A 17,729-nucleotide genomic window follows, 5' to 3' on the forward strand; every position below is an offset into this window, starting at 1 on the left:
CTTATAACAACTTCACTTTCTTTCCTTAAAAGGTATGTCAATAGTACTTAAGCCAATATTATATTTACTTGAGAAATCACTGAACAAAAGATAATAGCGTTATACCAGGTCAGTAAGCAGATAGCTAGGCTCTGCCTGTCACCCTTTGTCAACTATTTAGATGCTGCTTTGTACTTCAGCCAAACCACTGACATTTGAATATTTGTCAAAATTAATAATGGCAAAACCTGAAGATTTGGTGTAACATCCAATATGGATGGAATACAGGATAGCTTTCTGAGTTACATTAACTCATTCTTGACATTAGCTGTCAAGCTCCTAAATTCTTAAATAAATTTAGAATACTTAGAAGGTACATCCTACCTGACCCTAAAATGTCACCTTTCATTATTTGTCTTTTTGAAATGTATAATAATTCTTATTTTTATTTCTTCTCTCCCTGGCTGCAGGAAAACCTCTTAATGCGGATTCACTTTCACATTGCAGATGAATCTAAAGAAGACATCTGTACTGCCCCACACTGCATTTCACATCAAAAGTTTGCAATGACCCTATTTGAGCAGGTATGGTACAACATAACCATCCCAAACCAATTCAGTCCTGTGATATAGAAATGTGGAAATGTGCATGAGAAACTGTTTTCAGTTTTGACTACTGACGGTTTTTATTTCTCTGATTTAGTGTGTTTGTACCAGTTGTGGTGCCACCTCTGACCCACTGCCCTTTATCCAGATGGTACATTATATCTCGACCACTTCACTCTGGTGAGTCTGCTTTTTGCAATGGTAAAGAAAAAGAAAAAAATACCTTTGTGTCAGGAGTCTTATCTACATAACATACCACATATGTTATGTATATTATTGATAATTGGCCCCCAGTTCATGATATAATAATACTTTTCAGATATTTTTATTTATATTATTTATTATATTATTTATATTATAAAAGCATTTGTATACAGTCATACCTTGGGTTGAAGTAGCTTCGGGATTAATATTTCTGGGTTGCGCTCCGCGGCAACCCAGAAGTAACAGAGTGCGTTACTTCCAGGTTGCGCTGCTCGTGTGTGTGCGGACGCTCAAAATGACGTCACGCGCATGCATGGAAGCAGCAAAACACGACCCGCCCATGCGCAGACGCATATTTGCATGTTACGTTTACTTCAGGAAGTGAACGGGGCTCTGGAACGGATCCCATTCGTATCCAGACGTACCACTGTTCCTCCTTTTGGCTCTCAAGAGGACATCCCTCCCTGTGTTTTACAGTACTAAAATTATAAGAGGCGCTTGCTGGATCAGGCCCATCTCGTCCAGCATCCTGTTCTCATAGTGACTGACTTGCAAGGAAACTTGCTGGCAGGATTTAAGCACTCTACCCTCTTGTGGTTTCCAGCAGCTGGTATTCAGAAGCATTGCTGCCTCAAACTGTGGAGGCAGAGCTAATAGCCATAGATAGCTCTCTCCTCCCAGGAATTTGCCTAATCCTTTTTAAAAGCCATCTTGGTTGGTGGCCATCACTGCCTCCTGTGCATAGCTGACAACGTTTCCCTTTTTTAAAGGGGAAATTCCCTTATTCCGAATAGGATTCCTCGCAAGAAAAGGGAAAAGGTGACAGCTATGCTCCTGTAGGTGGGAGTTCCATAGTTTAACTGTGCATTGCGTGAAGAAGTGCTTTAGCCAATTAGAATTAAAATTTTAAAATATGAAAACCAGAGGGAAAATGAGATAATTTTTACACTGCATGGTGTGATTTGATTAAATATACAAATTAAACAACATGTGGACAAGAAATACCTACAACTTATATTGCAATATGGTGTAGACAAGCGGGCACTGCTCATTAGCTCACTGCTATTATTCTGTGTTTTCCAAGTTGATTCGTTGAACAATTCATTGAACTGGTTTATTGTAATCGCTTCATTATTATGTTCCGTAAAATGATATGTTTAGTATTCTACACCTCCCCCCCGTGGCCCTTTTTTTTGTCAGTCGTCTCATGTTTTATGATTTATGTGTGTGCAATTTTGTAACAGTAAAATGATAAATAAAATATAACAAACAGAGAGCATTAAATCAAGCAACAAAAACAAAGCTGCAAGCAGGTAGGAATTAAAATAAATCAAAGGCATGGCAAATTAAGAAGACTAATCACTTGCCTAAAAATCATTATTGAGGAGGCTTGTCTCTTGGGAGGGAGTTCCATAGCTGAGGGGCTGCAATAGAGAATCTGATCTTTTTTGCATTTTAATTGGCACAAATGTGGCTTGGAGTATTTTAGAAAAGGCAGCATAATATAGGAAAGAAAATGATTAAAACAGTGTGTTATAAGTATTCACCCTTGAGGAACTTGTTACTGTATGTTTACATGACTAACAAGTTCCTTTCTGATCAAATTAGTAATTAATCTCTTCCCTTTCTCTGTTACTGTAGTCTTCCTCCCAATCGACATTAAATGTAAGCTCTTTGGGGGAAAGGATCTGTCCTCCTTGCTTAACTTGTTTTCTAAAACGGTGTGTATTCTGAAGCTTTTATCCAAATATGATATTGCAAGAAATGCACACAAAACGTTGGCTATAAAATCTTAAGAGATTTCAATTAGTTTTCAGCATTTGTAGGATGTGGAGGAGCAGAATAGTGTATCCAATACAGGGCAGTGAGCCGGCTGTTAAATCCTTCATTGCTAAAAGCATCGCTCAGATGCACATTAGATTCTGAATCATATGTTGCCCATGCACATGTTTCTGTTCAGCTTGTGCGTTTGATTTTTAAGCTGAGACTCTGTACTTCTACACCAGATCTTAGGATACATACGCTTTATTAAAGTATTGATCACAGACCAAAGTCTAATGTTTTTAATTCTTGCTCTATACATTTTCCCCCTCAACTTAAAGCAATCAGGCAATTTGCATGCTGGAAAGACGGGAGAAACCCACTCCAGATATGTTTGGAGAGCTGCTACAAAATGCCAGCACCATGGGGGACTTGAGAAACTGTCCGGTGTGTATATGCTGTTTTCCTTTAATAGAAGCAGTAGACTGAATGGTATCTACTGAAATCTGTGTCTGCCTGTATCTAATTGTAGAATCCGCCATGTCTTAATTCATCAGCCTACTAGAAATAGTAGAAAATATTGCTGGTTTCATAATGGAAATTGTACAAGTTTGTGTATGACTGTCAATTGTCAATATTGTCAGTGTTCTAACTGGGTGAGGTTTTCTGACTCCCTCCTTGTTTCATATTGTCAGTTTACTTAAACTCACTGTGGGTGCTTTCAGACAAAGAAACCTGCGCCACGTGCACTCGTATTTACTTTGTGAATCAGTTACATTTCAAGCTCTTTCTGTCTTAGAGCAATACAGTGGTGCCCCGCAAGACGAATGCCTCGCAAGACGGAAAACCCGCAAGACAAAAGGGTTTTCCGTTTTCAGAGGTGCTTCGCAGGACGAATTTCTCTATGGGCTTGCTTCGCAAGACGAAAATGTCTTGCGATTCTTGAGGTTTTTTTCCGCTCCCCAACCCCTTTTTCTAAAGCGCTAAGCTGCTAATAGCCTTTTAGCAGCTAATCCGCTAATCCCTTAAGGCGCTAATAGCCGCTAAACCGCTAATAGCGCTAATCCGCTAATGGGCTTGCTTCGCAAGACGAAAAAACCGCAAGACGAAGAGACTCGCGGAACGGATTCTTTTCGTCTTGCGAGGCACCACTGTATATTTAGGGTGGAAAGAGGTCAGGATTTGAGAGGATACGAAACAACAGGAAGCCGCATTAATTCCAGTTTTAGTTAACCTGGGACTTTATTTGTTACTCTTTTTTTCAGAGCAACTGTGGGGAAAAGATTCGCATTCGTCGTGTACTGATGAACTCTCCCCAGATCATCACTATTGGGCTGGTGTGGGACTCTGATCACTCTGATCTGGCTGAGGATGTAATTCACAGCCTGGGCACCTGTCTTAAACTGGGAGATGTAAGTCCATTGCATTCTATAGCAATATGTCTCTTCTCCTTTTTTGGTTTTTGTTTATGCCACTGCTGTTAAATTTTTGTTCCTTTTTACTATCAAATGGACTGCATGGGCTAGATTTAAGGTTGAGCTAAATAGTTAACTTCCTTTCTTTTCTTTTTAAGAGAAAAAATAATAATGACCTTTCAGTAGTTTTGAGATGCAATTTTCATACAAAAGACAATACAATTTTTGCTTTTTCTTCTTTTTTAAAAGCTTTTCTTCAGAGTAACTGATGACAGAGCAAAACAATGTGAACTGTATTTGGTTGGAATGATCTGTTACTATGGAAAACATTACTCTACCTTCTTCTTCCAAACAAAGATCCGCAAGTGGATGTACTTTGATGATGCTCATGTCAAAGAGGTAAGAAAATTAGATTTGTTTATTTGAAAGTTCAGTAAAGACGTTTGGGTGTTTGTGAGAATGTGGGTCTATTTTGTTTTTCCTAAAGATTTTTGGATCATTTTAGGATGGGTTTTCACATATCAGCTCATACTTGCTTCACCTCATGAAACTTGTTCTTGCACAGCTTTCATTTATTTCCAGGGATCTCGTGCTAGAAACGTGCAAAGCAAGCTGTGCTCATTGCATCTAAAAGTGTCACTCACTAGGAAGGCACTTTATTTTTGAGAGCAGAGGCTGGTGTTCATGTAACGGCTGCTATATGGAGGGCATTTTAAATCACTTCATGCAGTGGCTCTCCATGTAGTGAATGGTTACAGATTATTATTCTAGGGACAACTGCATATCATTTGAATAAAATAGAAATGGGCTGCCTCCCTATAACAATATGTGTTCTGGTCCATATATCTAGAGAGCTGTGCAGGGCAAAGGCAGGTTTTTACAGAAATGTGATCACTTAAAAAGGAAAAAGAATGCTGAGTGTGAGGGTAGGGTACCAGAGAAACATGGAGGGGGAAGAAAAAATAGGAGGCTTACTTAACCACACCTTCCTTTTGACTATACACGATGGATGCCCTTTCTGATATATGTTACCCCCGCAGCATGTGTAATATTTGGTTGTGTGATATATGAGTGGTATTTCTTTCTACGTTTGCATTGTCCATTGCTGAAATTGTTCCTGGCTGGCAGTGCTGCTTGTGTCTACATTTCAAATACCTGTGGACTTGTATACAGCACAGCCACCAATGCCGGATATCATGACACTTGGAGCATTGCTCAGAGTGCAACGTTTGGGTTACTTGTTTGCCTTCCTGCATCAGGTTGGAACCCTTCAATTTATAAGCTTTATGTCTTATTCCCTTCTTCTCAGGTGTTTCTGTACAGCTGGCTTTTGCAAAGCTTGTAGCTGAATGAATCATAAATAGCTTATGTAGTTCACCCATCAGTGGCCTGTCCCAGCTGGTTCCCCATTCTTGTTCTTTCTGCAAAATGAAATACAACAGACTGCAGCAGATGTTGGCTAGTGCAAACATGCCATCATTTAAGCATGCTGTTTCCTAATTAGAAGTTCTTCTCTCTTGCTGCTCTGGATGAAGTACTTGCCATGAAATCTATCATTTTGAGCATACAGTTCACTTTGATATTCTCTGTGGTTCTCATTTTCTGTTCCTACTTGTCAAAAGCCAAAAAGTAACAAAAGGAACCATCCTATTGCAATGTGAATATTCACAACCCCTAAAAGAGGAACTTTACCTCTTTAATTTATTTTTGGTTGTCTTTCTCTGCCGTAAAATACCTGTATTTAAAAAACATCCCTGTGTAAGGATAAAATGCATTTTAAGGTGCTTGCTTCAGTGCATGTCTGTGAAGTACAGGTGGTGACCATTTTGCATGGGGGTTCCGTTCTTGGCCCCCATGTGCATCAGCGGAGTGTACACAAGCCTGCCTTCTGGGTCCAAAAGGACCTGCACATCAATTGGACATGTGCGTAATGGTCACCACCTGTACGAAACAGAGTAGTGGTTATTGGAACGCTCAGAATGCTACTTGTATTTTGCATGCTGTACAAATCCTTTTCTGCATATTCATTCTGATGGACATCAACCCTTTGATCTTGAAAGTATGTGCAACTCAGATTTAAACAATTAAGAGGTTTTGTCAACAGTAAATACTCCATTGGCATATCATTTTCATTTTTAAGGCTTTTCGACTCATTTTATATTTCGGAACGTTACTCCATTGCTACATTAAATCTTTTGTATGTAAGTTCATAATGGTCAATCAACATTTGATTCCTGCCTGCCTCTCTGCCAAGACCAATGTCTTTATCATATTATGGTGGCAAAGGAGGGAGGCTGAGCAATTCTGGCAAGGGACCAGGAGATTTAGAGTAGTAGGTCCACAAGCACGAGGGTAAGGTGGTGCTTTAAGCTGGTGAAACTGGAGTACTGGGCCTTTAAGCAGATCCATGTAGCTTTGAATCCATCATATAAAAAGCTACCCCCACCCCTACCCTGAAACGGTCCATTTCAGAATTTCCCACTGGCTACTGCTGGTGAAAAGGCTACTGCATGCTGTCCTTGTCCTCAACTACCAGCTTTTTGTCTGCATGAAGAAATGTGCTCATGAGAATACAAATTATCACTAAAATCTTTAAATCACATAGCCTTTAAGAATATTCAGTGAGGGCAATTCCAAAAGCCTAAAAGTTCTTGCTCAGGTTTGTCTTAAGGAGATGCATCCAAAAAAACCAAACCCCTCTCCATTGAGTACTACATTTGCTCATAGAGCTTGCTGGGGAGAATAAGATTTCGTGACTTTCTCCAACTGTAAGCATTAATACTCATTCAAAAGAAATGAAAGAGAATTATTTTTAATGTAACCTAAGTTCATTGTGAATCTCCGTTGACTACTGATGTGTTAAATTTTATCATAATTCCAACTAAATGCAGGTAACCTCAACTAAGATGTGTTTTGATCTTTTCCAAAAATTTCAGATAGGTCCGAAATGGAAAGATGTTGTGACCAAGTGCATTAAGGGTCATTATCAGCCCTTGCTACTACTATATGCAGACCCGAGAGGAACCCCAGTGTCAACGCAGGACCTTCCCACACAGGTGGACCTACAACAGTATAGCAGGACCTACTATGATAGTGAAGACTCAGGTAATCTTTGAGCACTCTAGTTTCAGAGTTTTGCGTGTATTTTTGCCAGTCACCAAGATTTATGGTGTGTTTGCCTGGTGAAATAACGAAAGCAGAGGAGTCGCAAAGAGATCTTGCTGGATAAGAGATGGTGTTGAAGTGTTCTCCAAAACTCAGTATGCAAATAAAATACCATTTTTAATATCCAGAATTTCCAATGTGACTTGGAATCATTTGTTAATGTTAGGCTGCCGCAGTGCAGGTTGTGGCCTTCTGGTGAATCCTCAGGTGCTTAGATTTCATACTGAAAAACACAAGGACTTGCAGAGGAGCAAGGCAGAAGTCAGGGGCAAGTGATTCTCTAAATTCTTCTGCGTACTTGTTCTTTTCCCCACAAGGAATTGACCATTGCACAGGGTTAGATTGGGTTTAGATGACATTTCACCTGAGCCCAGTTCCTGTCTTGCAGCAGCGTCTGTTCACACAGTTGCCAATCACTGTAGGTTTGATGTTTTCGCTTTTGCCGACACTTGGTGAAGCTTTTGCAACCTACTTGTATCCTCGCCCTTTTGTCGTTTTGCTGCTGAGCGACATCTTGAAGTCTACTGAATTCCTGATTTGGAAGCAGGAAATCTTCCCCTAAATTCCTGTTCTTGAGGAACAAAGGAGGGACTATTTTCTCACTTGTTTTTATGGGTTTGACTCATCATTTCTATGGGTTTGGCTCATCATTCTGAACAACAACAGCTCCACAAGGAAGGGCAAATCACGACTAGCTCTTCCTCCTGCCTTGAAGACTGGAGGGCATAACTCAGCAGCAATTAATTCCTTCATTTCATCTTTGAGAAGAGGAATGTAGGAACTAAAAATTTATTCCCCTCCCCAATGCTTTCCATGTATTATGTGAGGTAGCAAAGGCCCAGGGAGATATGTTCATTGTTCTCTTGAATACTTGCCACTGCTAGAGCATCTTTCAGAAGCACCGTAAGAGCTTTCCATTTGATGAACTGTTTGGTGTGGCAGGGAGCTAGGTTAAAATGCTACATCTGTCCCAGTGCTATAGGATCATTTCGACTTACTTGCGGTAATGCATCCAGCCATGTGCCCTCTGGCCCCCTTCCCTTCCTGACTGGTTGAAGCTAGTTGGAGGGGGATGATCAGGTAGACCAAGGGTGTTGTGAACACATCATTGTATGATGGGATGCTGCCTGCAGCCCTTAAGGAGGTGGTGGTGTCCTCTCCAACCCAATGGTGTGTAATAAGTACTGTCCAGTCACCAGTACCCCATCTTGAACAACTTGTGTACAGGATACTTTAAGTGCCACCTGAGTCCTTATATCCTAGCTTGATCACTCAGTTAATCCAGAGTACTGCTGTTATTTATCCCCGTGTTTCAGGAGCCGACTGGCTTCAACTAGCAGTCTGGCAGTTACTGTCGCCAGATCCATGCTGTGGAATAGTCTTCCAGCAGAGATTCGGACATCTCTTGAAGACCTTTTAAGGCCAACAGGCTATTCAGTAGTTTAAACTTTTGCAAGATGAGATGCTTATTTTGTATTGGTTTATGCTATTTTATGTTGTATTGTACTTGCATATCTTGCTGTACACCACCTTAATATTTTAGATTAAGGGTTTTTAAAAAATATTTTGTATAATAAGAGGGGTTTTTTTTGTAAGGTAATTAAACATTTCCTGTGCTTTTGAGGAAATTTATCAATTGCAAAAAAAAAAGGTTGTTCTTGGCTGCACTGAGATATGCTATTATGCACAGTGGTTGTTGTACATCATTGTATAACACTTCTCAGTTACTGTTTTCCATCTTAGCCCTTTTCTGATTTGCCCTTCTAATTCTCCTATCTATCATTTCTTTTTATCAGGGCGTGAGCCTTCTATCGCAAGTGACACTAGGACAGACTCTTCTACAGACAGCTATCCCTATAAACATTCCCACCACGAATCTGTGGTCAGTCACTTCTCTTCTGATTCTCAGGGAACTGTCATTTACAACATGGAAAACGATGTAGCTTCACAAAGCAGCAGGGACACAGGTAATCATTTTCTTCATTTAAGGCAAACACAAAGTTGGCCCTAATATGAGCTACACTGAGCCACGTGGCTTAAGGCAGCAGATCCGGGATGGGGGTGAGGGTGGTGGCGTTTGAGCTCCCATATGCCTCCTGCAGGGCCACCCACCCAAGTTCAGGTGATCAAGTGTCTTATCAGAGTAGGGATTTTTCAAAGGTCTGCTGGGCTGCCTGCCTGCCTGCCTGTCAGATCCTTAGAACTGTGCTTCCCTCTCCTTATTTCTTGGGTTGGGACTATGAAAACAAAGCCATTGAAAGATATGAGCTGGGTTTTCTGCAGCTGTAGGAAAAATCAGTAGTATCTGTCAATGGGTGGGCATTTACTGTCACCCAATCCAGCTCAATTAAGGAAGGAAAATGAATGGTAGAAGGTAGGTGAGCTGAGGGGGAGCAGGTGAACACTAAGCAATGGGCCAAAAGCAATGGGAATAGTTGAAGACAAGAAACAATTTACTTTCCTTTCTTCTCTCTGTGATTCTTTGATTCACTTGCTGCTGCTTTTCTTTTGCTACCTGTTTTGTCATTCTGATGTGCGTTCCCATGCTTTGGATTATGGTCAAAGTTTTGCAACCCGCCAAGCATTGGATAAGGATGTTGTGAAAAGAAACTGTTCAGAGCCAAAATAGTGCAGTGTGGCTAGTGGATCTGAATATGAAAACCCAGGTTCAAATTCCCACTCAGACACGAAGCGCTTGCGGGATGACCTTGGGCCACTCCCCCTTTCTCAGCCCAATCTAATTCACAAGGATGTTGTGAGGATACAGCGTGGAGGAGACAACTGCTACCTTGATCTTTGTTGAAGAAATGTAAAATATAATTGCAACACATGAATATGCTGGTGTGAAATGAATAAGGCGCTCTTTTGGATGTGGCCCAGTCTGCTCCCACACCCGCAAGAGGGAGTTGCTGAATAATTAAAACACCAGCAACACAGCATTACACAAAATATATTCAAAACAATGTGTTGTTTTCCCCACACCAGGCTTTATTTCTGTTGGTTCTGTTTTCATGGTTTGCAAATGTTTGAAGTTTTAAATATGCTACGGTAATAGGCTCCCAGCCCTAATAAGAGAGGAAGGCGAGCCAGAAAAGGGAGCTGAAGCAGGTATCACTTCTATGTAAACATGTAATTAGTTGCAATTAACTAATTCACCCTGTGCATCCTTACCTGCTGAGTTACCTGGTGCCCTGTGTAGTTCCCATGGTGATCAGAAGAGTTCATGCTGGGTCCAGTATATGTAATCTTTGTATCTATAAGTTCTTTCGGTTGCTATGGGAACCATACAGGCTGGTGAACAGCAAACATGGAATCTTTTTCTTTCAAAATATTAATGCTTAAGGACTTTCTCAAAGCTTGCCCATGTCAAAATTTTGTATTGTTTCATCTCTAAATTTCAGGGTCACTTATTACCGTATTTTTCGCACCATAGGGCGCACCGGACCATAGGGCGCACCCAGTTTTTAGGGGGGGAAATCAAGAAAAAAAATATTTCCCCCCCCCAGCACCAAAGAGCAGCGTACAGGCTGCTCACAACCTCTCCCTGCCGGAGGGGTTGCGCGCGGCTATGGAGGAAGCCAAGGCAGAGAGCAGGATGGATCCCGCTCGGTGTTTTGGCTTCCTCTTTAGCCCAGCGCAACCTCTCCTTGCCAGGAGACGCTGCGCAGGGCTAAAGAATCCATAGCCCCGTGCAGCCTCTCCTTGCCGGAGGGGTTGCGCACAGCTATGGAGGAAGCCAAGGCTGTTTTGGCTTCCCATTTAGCCCCGTGCAGCTTCTCCCTCCCGGGAGAGGCTGCGTGGGGCTAAAGAATCCATAGCCCCGTGCAGCCTCTCCTTGCCGGAGGGGTTGCGCGCAGCTATGGAGGAAGCCAAAGCAGAGAGCGGGATGGCTTCCCCTTTAGCCCCGTGCAGCCTCTCCTTGCCGGGAGACGCTGCGCAGGGCTTTCCTGGCTTTACTGGGAGGTGGGGGGATTCCCTCACCTCTCCCAAAAGCCCGCAGAAGCCACGCAACCCCTTTAAAGAGATCGTGGCTTCTCCTGGCTTTCCTGGGAAGTGGGGGAATTCCCCCACCTCCCGCAAAACCGGCAGAAGCCGTGAGCACTTTAAAAGGGCTGCACGGCTTCTCTTGGCTTTCCTGGGAGGTGGGGGAATTCCCTCACCTCTCGCAAAAGCCCGCTTTAGCCCCGCGCGCTCTCCCGGCTGGAGAGGTGACTCGCGGCTATAGAGACTCCTGCTATAGGCGCGCGTCACCTCTCCAGCCGGGAGAGGGTCGCGGGGGGCTGCTTTAGCCCCGGGCACGCTCTCCCTGCTGGAGAGGTGACGCGCGCCTATAGCAGGAGTCTCTATAGCCATGCGTCACCTCTCCAGCCAGGAGAGGGTCGCGGGGGGCTGCTTTAGCCCCGCGCGCACTCTCCCGGCTGGAGAGGTGATGCGCGGCTATAGAGACTCCTGCTATAGGCGCGCGTCACCTCTCCAGCCAGGAGAGGGTCGCGGGGGGCTGCTTTAGCCCCGCGCGCGCTCTCCCTGCTGGAGAGGTGACGCGCGCCTATAGAGACTCCTGCAAAAGCGCGCGTCACCTCTCCAGCCGGGAGAGGGTCGCGGGGGGCTGCTTTAGCCCCGGGCACGCTCTCCCTGCTGGAGAGGTGATGTGCGCCTATAGAGACTCCTGCTATAGGCGCGCGTCACCTCTCCAGCCAGGAGAGGGTCGCGGGGGGCTGCTTTAGCCCCGCGCGCGCTCTCCCTGCTGGAGAGGTGACGCGCGCCTATAGAGACTCCTGCAAAAGCGCGCGTCACCTCTCCAGCCGGGAGAGGGTCGCGGGGGGCTGCTTTAGCCCCGCGCACGCTCTCCCTGCTGGAGAGGTGACGCGCGCCTATAGCAGGAGTCTCTATAGCCATGCGTCACCTCTCCAGCCAGGAGAGGGTCGCGGGGGGCTGCTTTAGCCCCGCGCGCGCTCTCCCGGCTGGAGAGGTGATGCGCGCCTATAGAGACTCCTGCTATAGGCGCGCGTCACCTCTCCAGCCGGGAGAGGGTCGCGGGGGGCTGCTTTAGCCCCGCGCACGCTCTCCCTGCTGGAGAGGTGACGCGCGCCTATAGCAGGAGTCTCTATAGCCATGCGTCACCTCTCCAGCCAGGAGAGGGTCGCGGGGGGCTGCTTTAGCCCCGGGCACGCTCTCCCTGCTGGAGAGGTGACGCGCGGCTATAGAGACTCCTGCTATAGGCGCGCGTCACCTCTCCAGCCGGGAGAGGGTCGCCGGACTATAGCGTCTTCGCTCCATAGGACGCACACACATTTCCCCTTCATTTTTGAAGGGGAAAAAGTGCGTCCTATAGAGCGAAAAATACGGTACTTTCCCTTGAAGTAGTGGGAGGGGCGGTTATCTCCTCCTATTGGCTATGGGCAAATCTAGTTGCTGGGGCTCCATTAGAAAGAGAGTTGTAGGCAGATAGTGATGCAAAGATATGTTCCAGACCTTATGGGCAATTTTAAAAAGTATCATCATCGTTGTTGTTGTTGTTTCAATGCCACTTTTATAGAAACAAATCTAAAGGCATTTTACAAAACCTTAAAACATCAAATAAAACCGTGCAGAATAAAACAAATCACTGCATCCAGATGACATCTACTCTCAGAGAGGACTTAAATAGCTCTGATAGGAAGCTGTTGATCTGACAAAAATATGTAACTTTCCCCTAAGATTGGTCTTCATAACGATGGACTAGAAAATGGCTGCAGTGCTCTCTCTTTCTTTTTTTAAAGTAATGGGGTGGGTGGCGGTGGCGAGGAATGCAGAAAATTGCAAGCCAGTTAGCTTAACATCTATTCTAGGTAAATTGTTGAAACACACATTGCTAAAGAAAAATTTATCAAGCATATGGAATAGAGTGATGGACAAATCTTGCTGAAGAAGGATCAATATGATTTTTCTAAGACAAATTTTATCTCACTAACTTTTTACATTTGTGTTAAGAGTTCCAGTGAGCCCGCTGATCTTCTTTTAATTGGGGGAGGGAGGGAATCTGGAATGGCACAGCCATTGCCGAGAGCAGAAATGCTCCAAGGAGGTTTTCCTGATCAGTTTGTACAGCTGGCTGATGACACAATGAGTCAATGCCAGTACTAGGGCACAGCAGAGGCATTTGGGATATTATGTTGGGAATGCTAAGAAGGTAGTCAGGAGAGAAACCAAGCTATAATGTAGCAAGCTTGATCATCTGTGGTATGACTGGAAGTTTAACCATAGTTTGTTAACCAAAGCATGACTTAGCGTCACATGCAAACCATACCATTGTTGGGTGGGGGGTAAGTAAGGGACAGATGATGGGAGCTGTATGAAATTATGCATGGTATGGAGAAAGTAGATAGAAACCCCTTGGGGTTATATCCAGGGTCATCTGGAGAAGATGGATGGTGGGAGATTCAGGACAGGCAAAAGGAAGTACTTCACAAAACACACAGTTATACTTCAGAATTCCCTTCATAAAATATTACCATTTTGACGGCCACTAATTTAGACAGCTTTAAAAGGTCATTGAACAAATTGATTGAGGATAAGGCTAGCCATGTCTCCTAATCATGACATCTGTACCATGCCTCTGAATAGGAGATGTTGGAGAACAACTGTGGCAAGAGGACTGTTGTGTTCAGGCTCTGCTGATGGGCTTTCCATAGGCACTTGACTGACTGCAGAGAGAAACAGGATGGTGGACTATATAGGCTTTTGGTCTCATCCAACAAGGCTCTTCGTACATTCTTTGCATACCATGTTGTTATAGAAGAGCTCAGGTATGGAAAGGGAATATATATGTATTTGAGAAGATGAGAGGAAGTTCTTCTGAGCTGTAAGGCAGAACTGCAAGGAAACAAAGCTAGAAAATGATCCCTTCCCCTTCTTGTTACATACATTATTAAATGTATTTTCAACCTTTTTCAGACTTGATTCCACCTCCCCCCATTATTATCGTACACAGTATGCTGGATTTCTGAACTGGGGTGGCCAACCTCTGACTTTCCTAGATGTAGCTGGACTCTAGTTCCCATCAGCTCTAGTAGTCAGGAAAGATGGTAGTTGTAGTCTAGCAACATCCGGACCAACCACAGGTTCTCCACCCCTGTTCTCAACTGGGCTAATAGCTGTGGTATGATACCAAGAAAAGACCATAAGTGCAGCAGCAGGAAGAGTGAAACAGAGGTATCACATTCGCTTGGAGAGATGCATGAATTCTGTCTTTTAGTATGGTAGTACTGAAAGGTGCTAGTGGCCCCGGAGGATTTTGAGCCAAAGCTCAATGCATTGCCTCCTGTCCCTCTGTATTAGCTATTTAACTTACCACATCTAGATGGATAGTTGCTTTTATTATACTGTAACTCTTCACTTCCAGATACACTTACTGAAAGCTATTCGTTTTACTCAGCTCTAGCATTAACCGGCAGTTTGTGGGGAGTGAAAAAGGTCTGCTATTCTTAGAATGCAACACAGCCAATTGGAATGCTCTTTCCATCTGAAGTATATTCTTTTCTTTCAGGACACCTGACTGACAGTGAATGTAATCAGAGGCATATTTCCAAAAAGGGCTCGTTGACAGACCGCAAGAGGAGTTCCAGCAGGTCTCGGAAAAAGGGAGACGAATCACAGCCGTCAGGATATCACAGTGAAGGCAAGAAGAATGGTTTAATTCTTCTGTGTGTCTGTCCAGCATAGATTGAATCTCTTCTTTTGCCTCTGCCAGTTTAGAAAGATGATAAAAGTACTGTTAATTTAAAAGAAAGTTATGTAGCTCATACTGTCTTCTGCTTCTATTCTTGAGCTGCAGGGGAAACATTGAAGGAGAAACAAGCCCCCAGAACTGCCCCTAAGACATCCAGCAGTACCAGCAGGCTGAGGGAATTTAAAGAGACTGTCAGCAACATGATCCACAACAGACCATCACAGACAAGCCAGGGCTCTCCACGAACGGGGAAGGATCAGGCTGAGATACAGTCACTGCCCAGAGCTCTGCCTGCTCTGTCTCGAGACTGGGAAATGGAGAGCACAAGCAGCGAATCCAAATCAAGTTCTTCTAGCAGGTACCGTCCAACTTGGAGACCCAAAAGGGAGTCACTGAACATAGACAGCATCTTCAATAAAGAAAAGAGGAGACAATGTGGTTACACACAACTCAGCCCCTTCTCTGAGGATTCAGGTAAGAATTTGGGAGAGGTGTGGGTTGGGAGAGTATGAAAAATTCATTCATTTTTTTATTAGTCACTATGTAGAAACAACTGATAACATTGTTAACTAGTATGCATAGCCACTACATTTTCTTAGGCTGTATCAGATGAATCTGTGAGGGAAGCCTGAATTATCCTTTGTGCCGTTTTGACCCTGTGAACAACGTGTTTGCTGAAATATTTCAAACACACTCAACGGTCTGAATTGTGAGAGGTCTTTTTGTCATTCCCTTTCACTTGTCTATGCAAAGCACAGCAGTCATATTTTGCTTTTTTCTGCTGTACAGTAATTTAGGACGCTAGATTAAAAAAGCAATTGAGGACAGCTACTCACTACTGTTTCTGTTGAATCTCTCTGACAGTGAAATTGACTGATACAGAATCAGCGAGTGACTAACCCTGGTTTGCCTCGAATAGAAAAGCCCTTTAATTGTCAAACCAAAACCCAGTCTTCAGTAAGGAAACATCAGAAACTATATTCTCCGTGTGAAAATGGAAGATGGGCGTACTTGCTAATCCTGCTCCTGCTTATCCATAATGGTTAGGGATGCAACCTTTTTTTTTTTTTAAGCAAGAAACCTGCACAAGGAATGGTGAAGACATTTTGAAGTGGTCTCCACTTCAGAGGTTTCAGAATTAGGGTTGCTTGGATTTAGGATGAAAAAATTTGAGGCTGTTTAATGGTGTAGCAATTGGATGGGAAGGAGGTAGTGGAAACTATTGATACGCTCTATAAGAATTGGAAATTGCTGAGAATTCAATAGAAATAGGAAGACAGGCATCTTTCTAGGTGAATTAAAGAAATCGAGACAGAAGGATTGATTTACATAACCAGTTTCTATCACCAAGTAGAAACAACTCATTTAAAGCATTTGTTTTAATTAAAAATAATTTATTTAGATTCTTCTTTAACATGAATATAACCTTTGTGCAAACTCAGGTGGCACCCTCCAAGATTCTGAAATACTTAACTTTAATAAAATGTTATACAGTGCACTGCTTGTTTTTAGATAATAAACCAGTTGCAGGGATCAAGTAGTTGCAAAGCATAAAATAGGCACAAAAAGGTTACTCAGATAAATCAGTGGAATAACAATTCTGACCTGACCTGGCCCCAATTTCAAGCCATAATCTAGGTATAGGATGACAGATTGTGACGATTTTCCTCACAGGACTTCCTTTGCCAAAGCAAGCAGCTTTATGGTTGTGCTTATTGTAAATCAAGAGCTACTTTCAAACATAGTGGCCACACTTGGAGAGCACAGTCCGCCAACTCATAATCTTAATTTACTAGGTATTGATCTGCACAAAAAAGATAATAAGCAGAGCACAATTAACAAGTTCTTTGCAAAGCAATGCAGGAGGTTTTGTGGCTTGAAGATACTGCTTTGGTAATTGATGAGAGCTCATTCACAACTGAGCATACCCAGTGGGTTTTTGTTTACTTGCTTGCTTCATTCTGTTTGCTTAGGGTTATTTCCAGTCTCTATAGCAACTGACAATCTGTTAAGGGCAAGCTTATTTATCATGTTGATTTGTATTAAAGCCAGATTTCATTTAAACCATTTTTAAAAAATATACGTTCAATATAACATATTAAAAACCCCAATTTAAATCTGATTTTCAAAAAATCGTCTTTTATCTTTCATCATAGTTATGTCTTAGGGGACCTCTATAGAGTAGGGAAGAGGAGCCTGTGGTCCTGCAGACATTGTTGGATTCCCATTAGCCCTAGTCACTCTGGTCAGCTATCTGGGACAATAACATCTGGAAAGCCACAAAGAAGAAAGACTGGTTGCTTACCTGCAGTTGATGTTCTTCAAGTGGTCATCTGCGCAGTCACGCAGCCCTGTTGGTGCTTCCCCTCTCCCCAACCACCCCAAATCTGCTGGCAGTTAGAAAGAACTGAATGGAAAAGTCCTTGGCTCACCTCTTTAACCAAAGGTTCCTTGTATTTCTGGGAGGGAAGGGTAGTTGTTGGTGTGGTGTAGTGGTTAAGAGCGGTAGTCTCGTAATCTGGGGAACCGGGTTCGCGTCTCCGCTCCTCCACATGCAGCTGCTGGGTGACCTTGGGCCAGTCACACTTCTCTGAAGTCTCTCAGCCCCACTCACCTCACAGAGTGTTTGTTGTGGGGGAGGAAGGGAAAGGAGAATGTTAGCCGCTTTGAGACTCCTTAAAGGGAGTGAAAGGCGGGATATCAAATCCAAACTACTACTCCTCCTCCTCCTCTTCTTCTTCTTCTTCTTCTTCTTCTTCTTCTTCTCTGGCGAAGGTTCCAGAAGGCACTGGTCCCAGCAGTGTTGAGTGCACTGATAACAACTGAAAGAACATCAATTACAGATAAGCAATCTTTCTAGGATGCTGAATTGTATAGAGAGTGTGACAGAAT

At 43.3% G+C, this 17,729-nt stretch overlaps 1 protein-coding gene across 6 annotated transcripts in view; it reads left to right on the plus strand.

Annotated features, from left to right (window-relative positions):
• Positions 1 to 17,729, plus strand: part of USP54 (ubiquitin specific peptidase 54) — a 95,690-nt gene that overhangs the window by 55,015 nt on the left and 22,946 nt on the right. For 5 of the 6 annotated variants that reach the window (XM_083440286.1, XM_083440287.1, XM_083440289.1 and 2 more), the window contains 9 exons: positions 450 to 563; positions 682 to 764; positions 2,891 to 2,996; positions 3,815 to 3,961; positions 4,214 to 4,363; positions 6,901 to 7,069; positions 8,926 to 9,096; positions 14,655 to 14,786; positions 14,943 to 15,311. In XM_083440286.1, coding sequence (XP_083296412.1) covers positions 450 to 563; positions 682 to 764; positions 2,891 to 2,996; positions 3,815 to 3,961; positions 4,214 to 4,363; positions 6,901 to 7,069; positions 8,926 to 9,096; positions 14,655 to 14,786; positions 14,943 to 15,311 — 1,441 coding nt within the window. Of the gene's footprint in view, positions 1 to 449; positions 564 to 681; positions 765 to 2,890; positions 2,997 to 3,814; positions 3,962 to 4,213; positions 4,364 to 6,900; positions 7,070 to 8,925; positions 9,097 to 14,654; positions 14,787 to 14,936; positions 15,312 to 17,729 lie in introns of all 6 variants that reach the window. The other variant, XM_083440290.1, reaches the window with a different exon arrangement.

Source organism: Podarcis tiliguerta (genome assembly GCF_965153285.1).
Source record: "Podarcis tiliguerta genome assembly, chromosome: 5".
Lineage (NCBI taxonomy): Eukaryota > Metazoa > Chordata > Lepidosauria > Squamata > Lacertidae > Podarcis > Podarcis tiliguerta.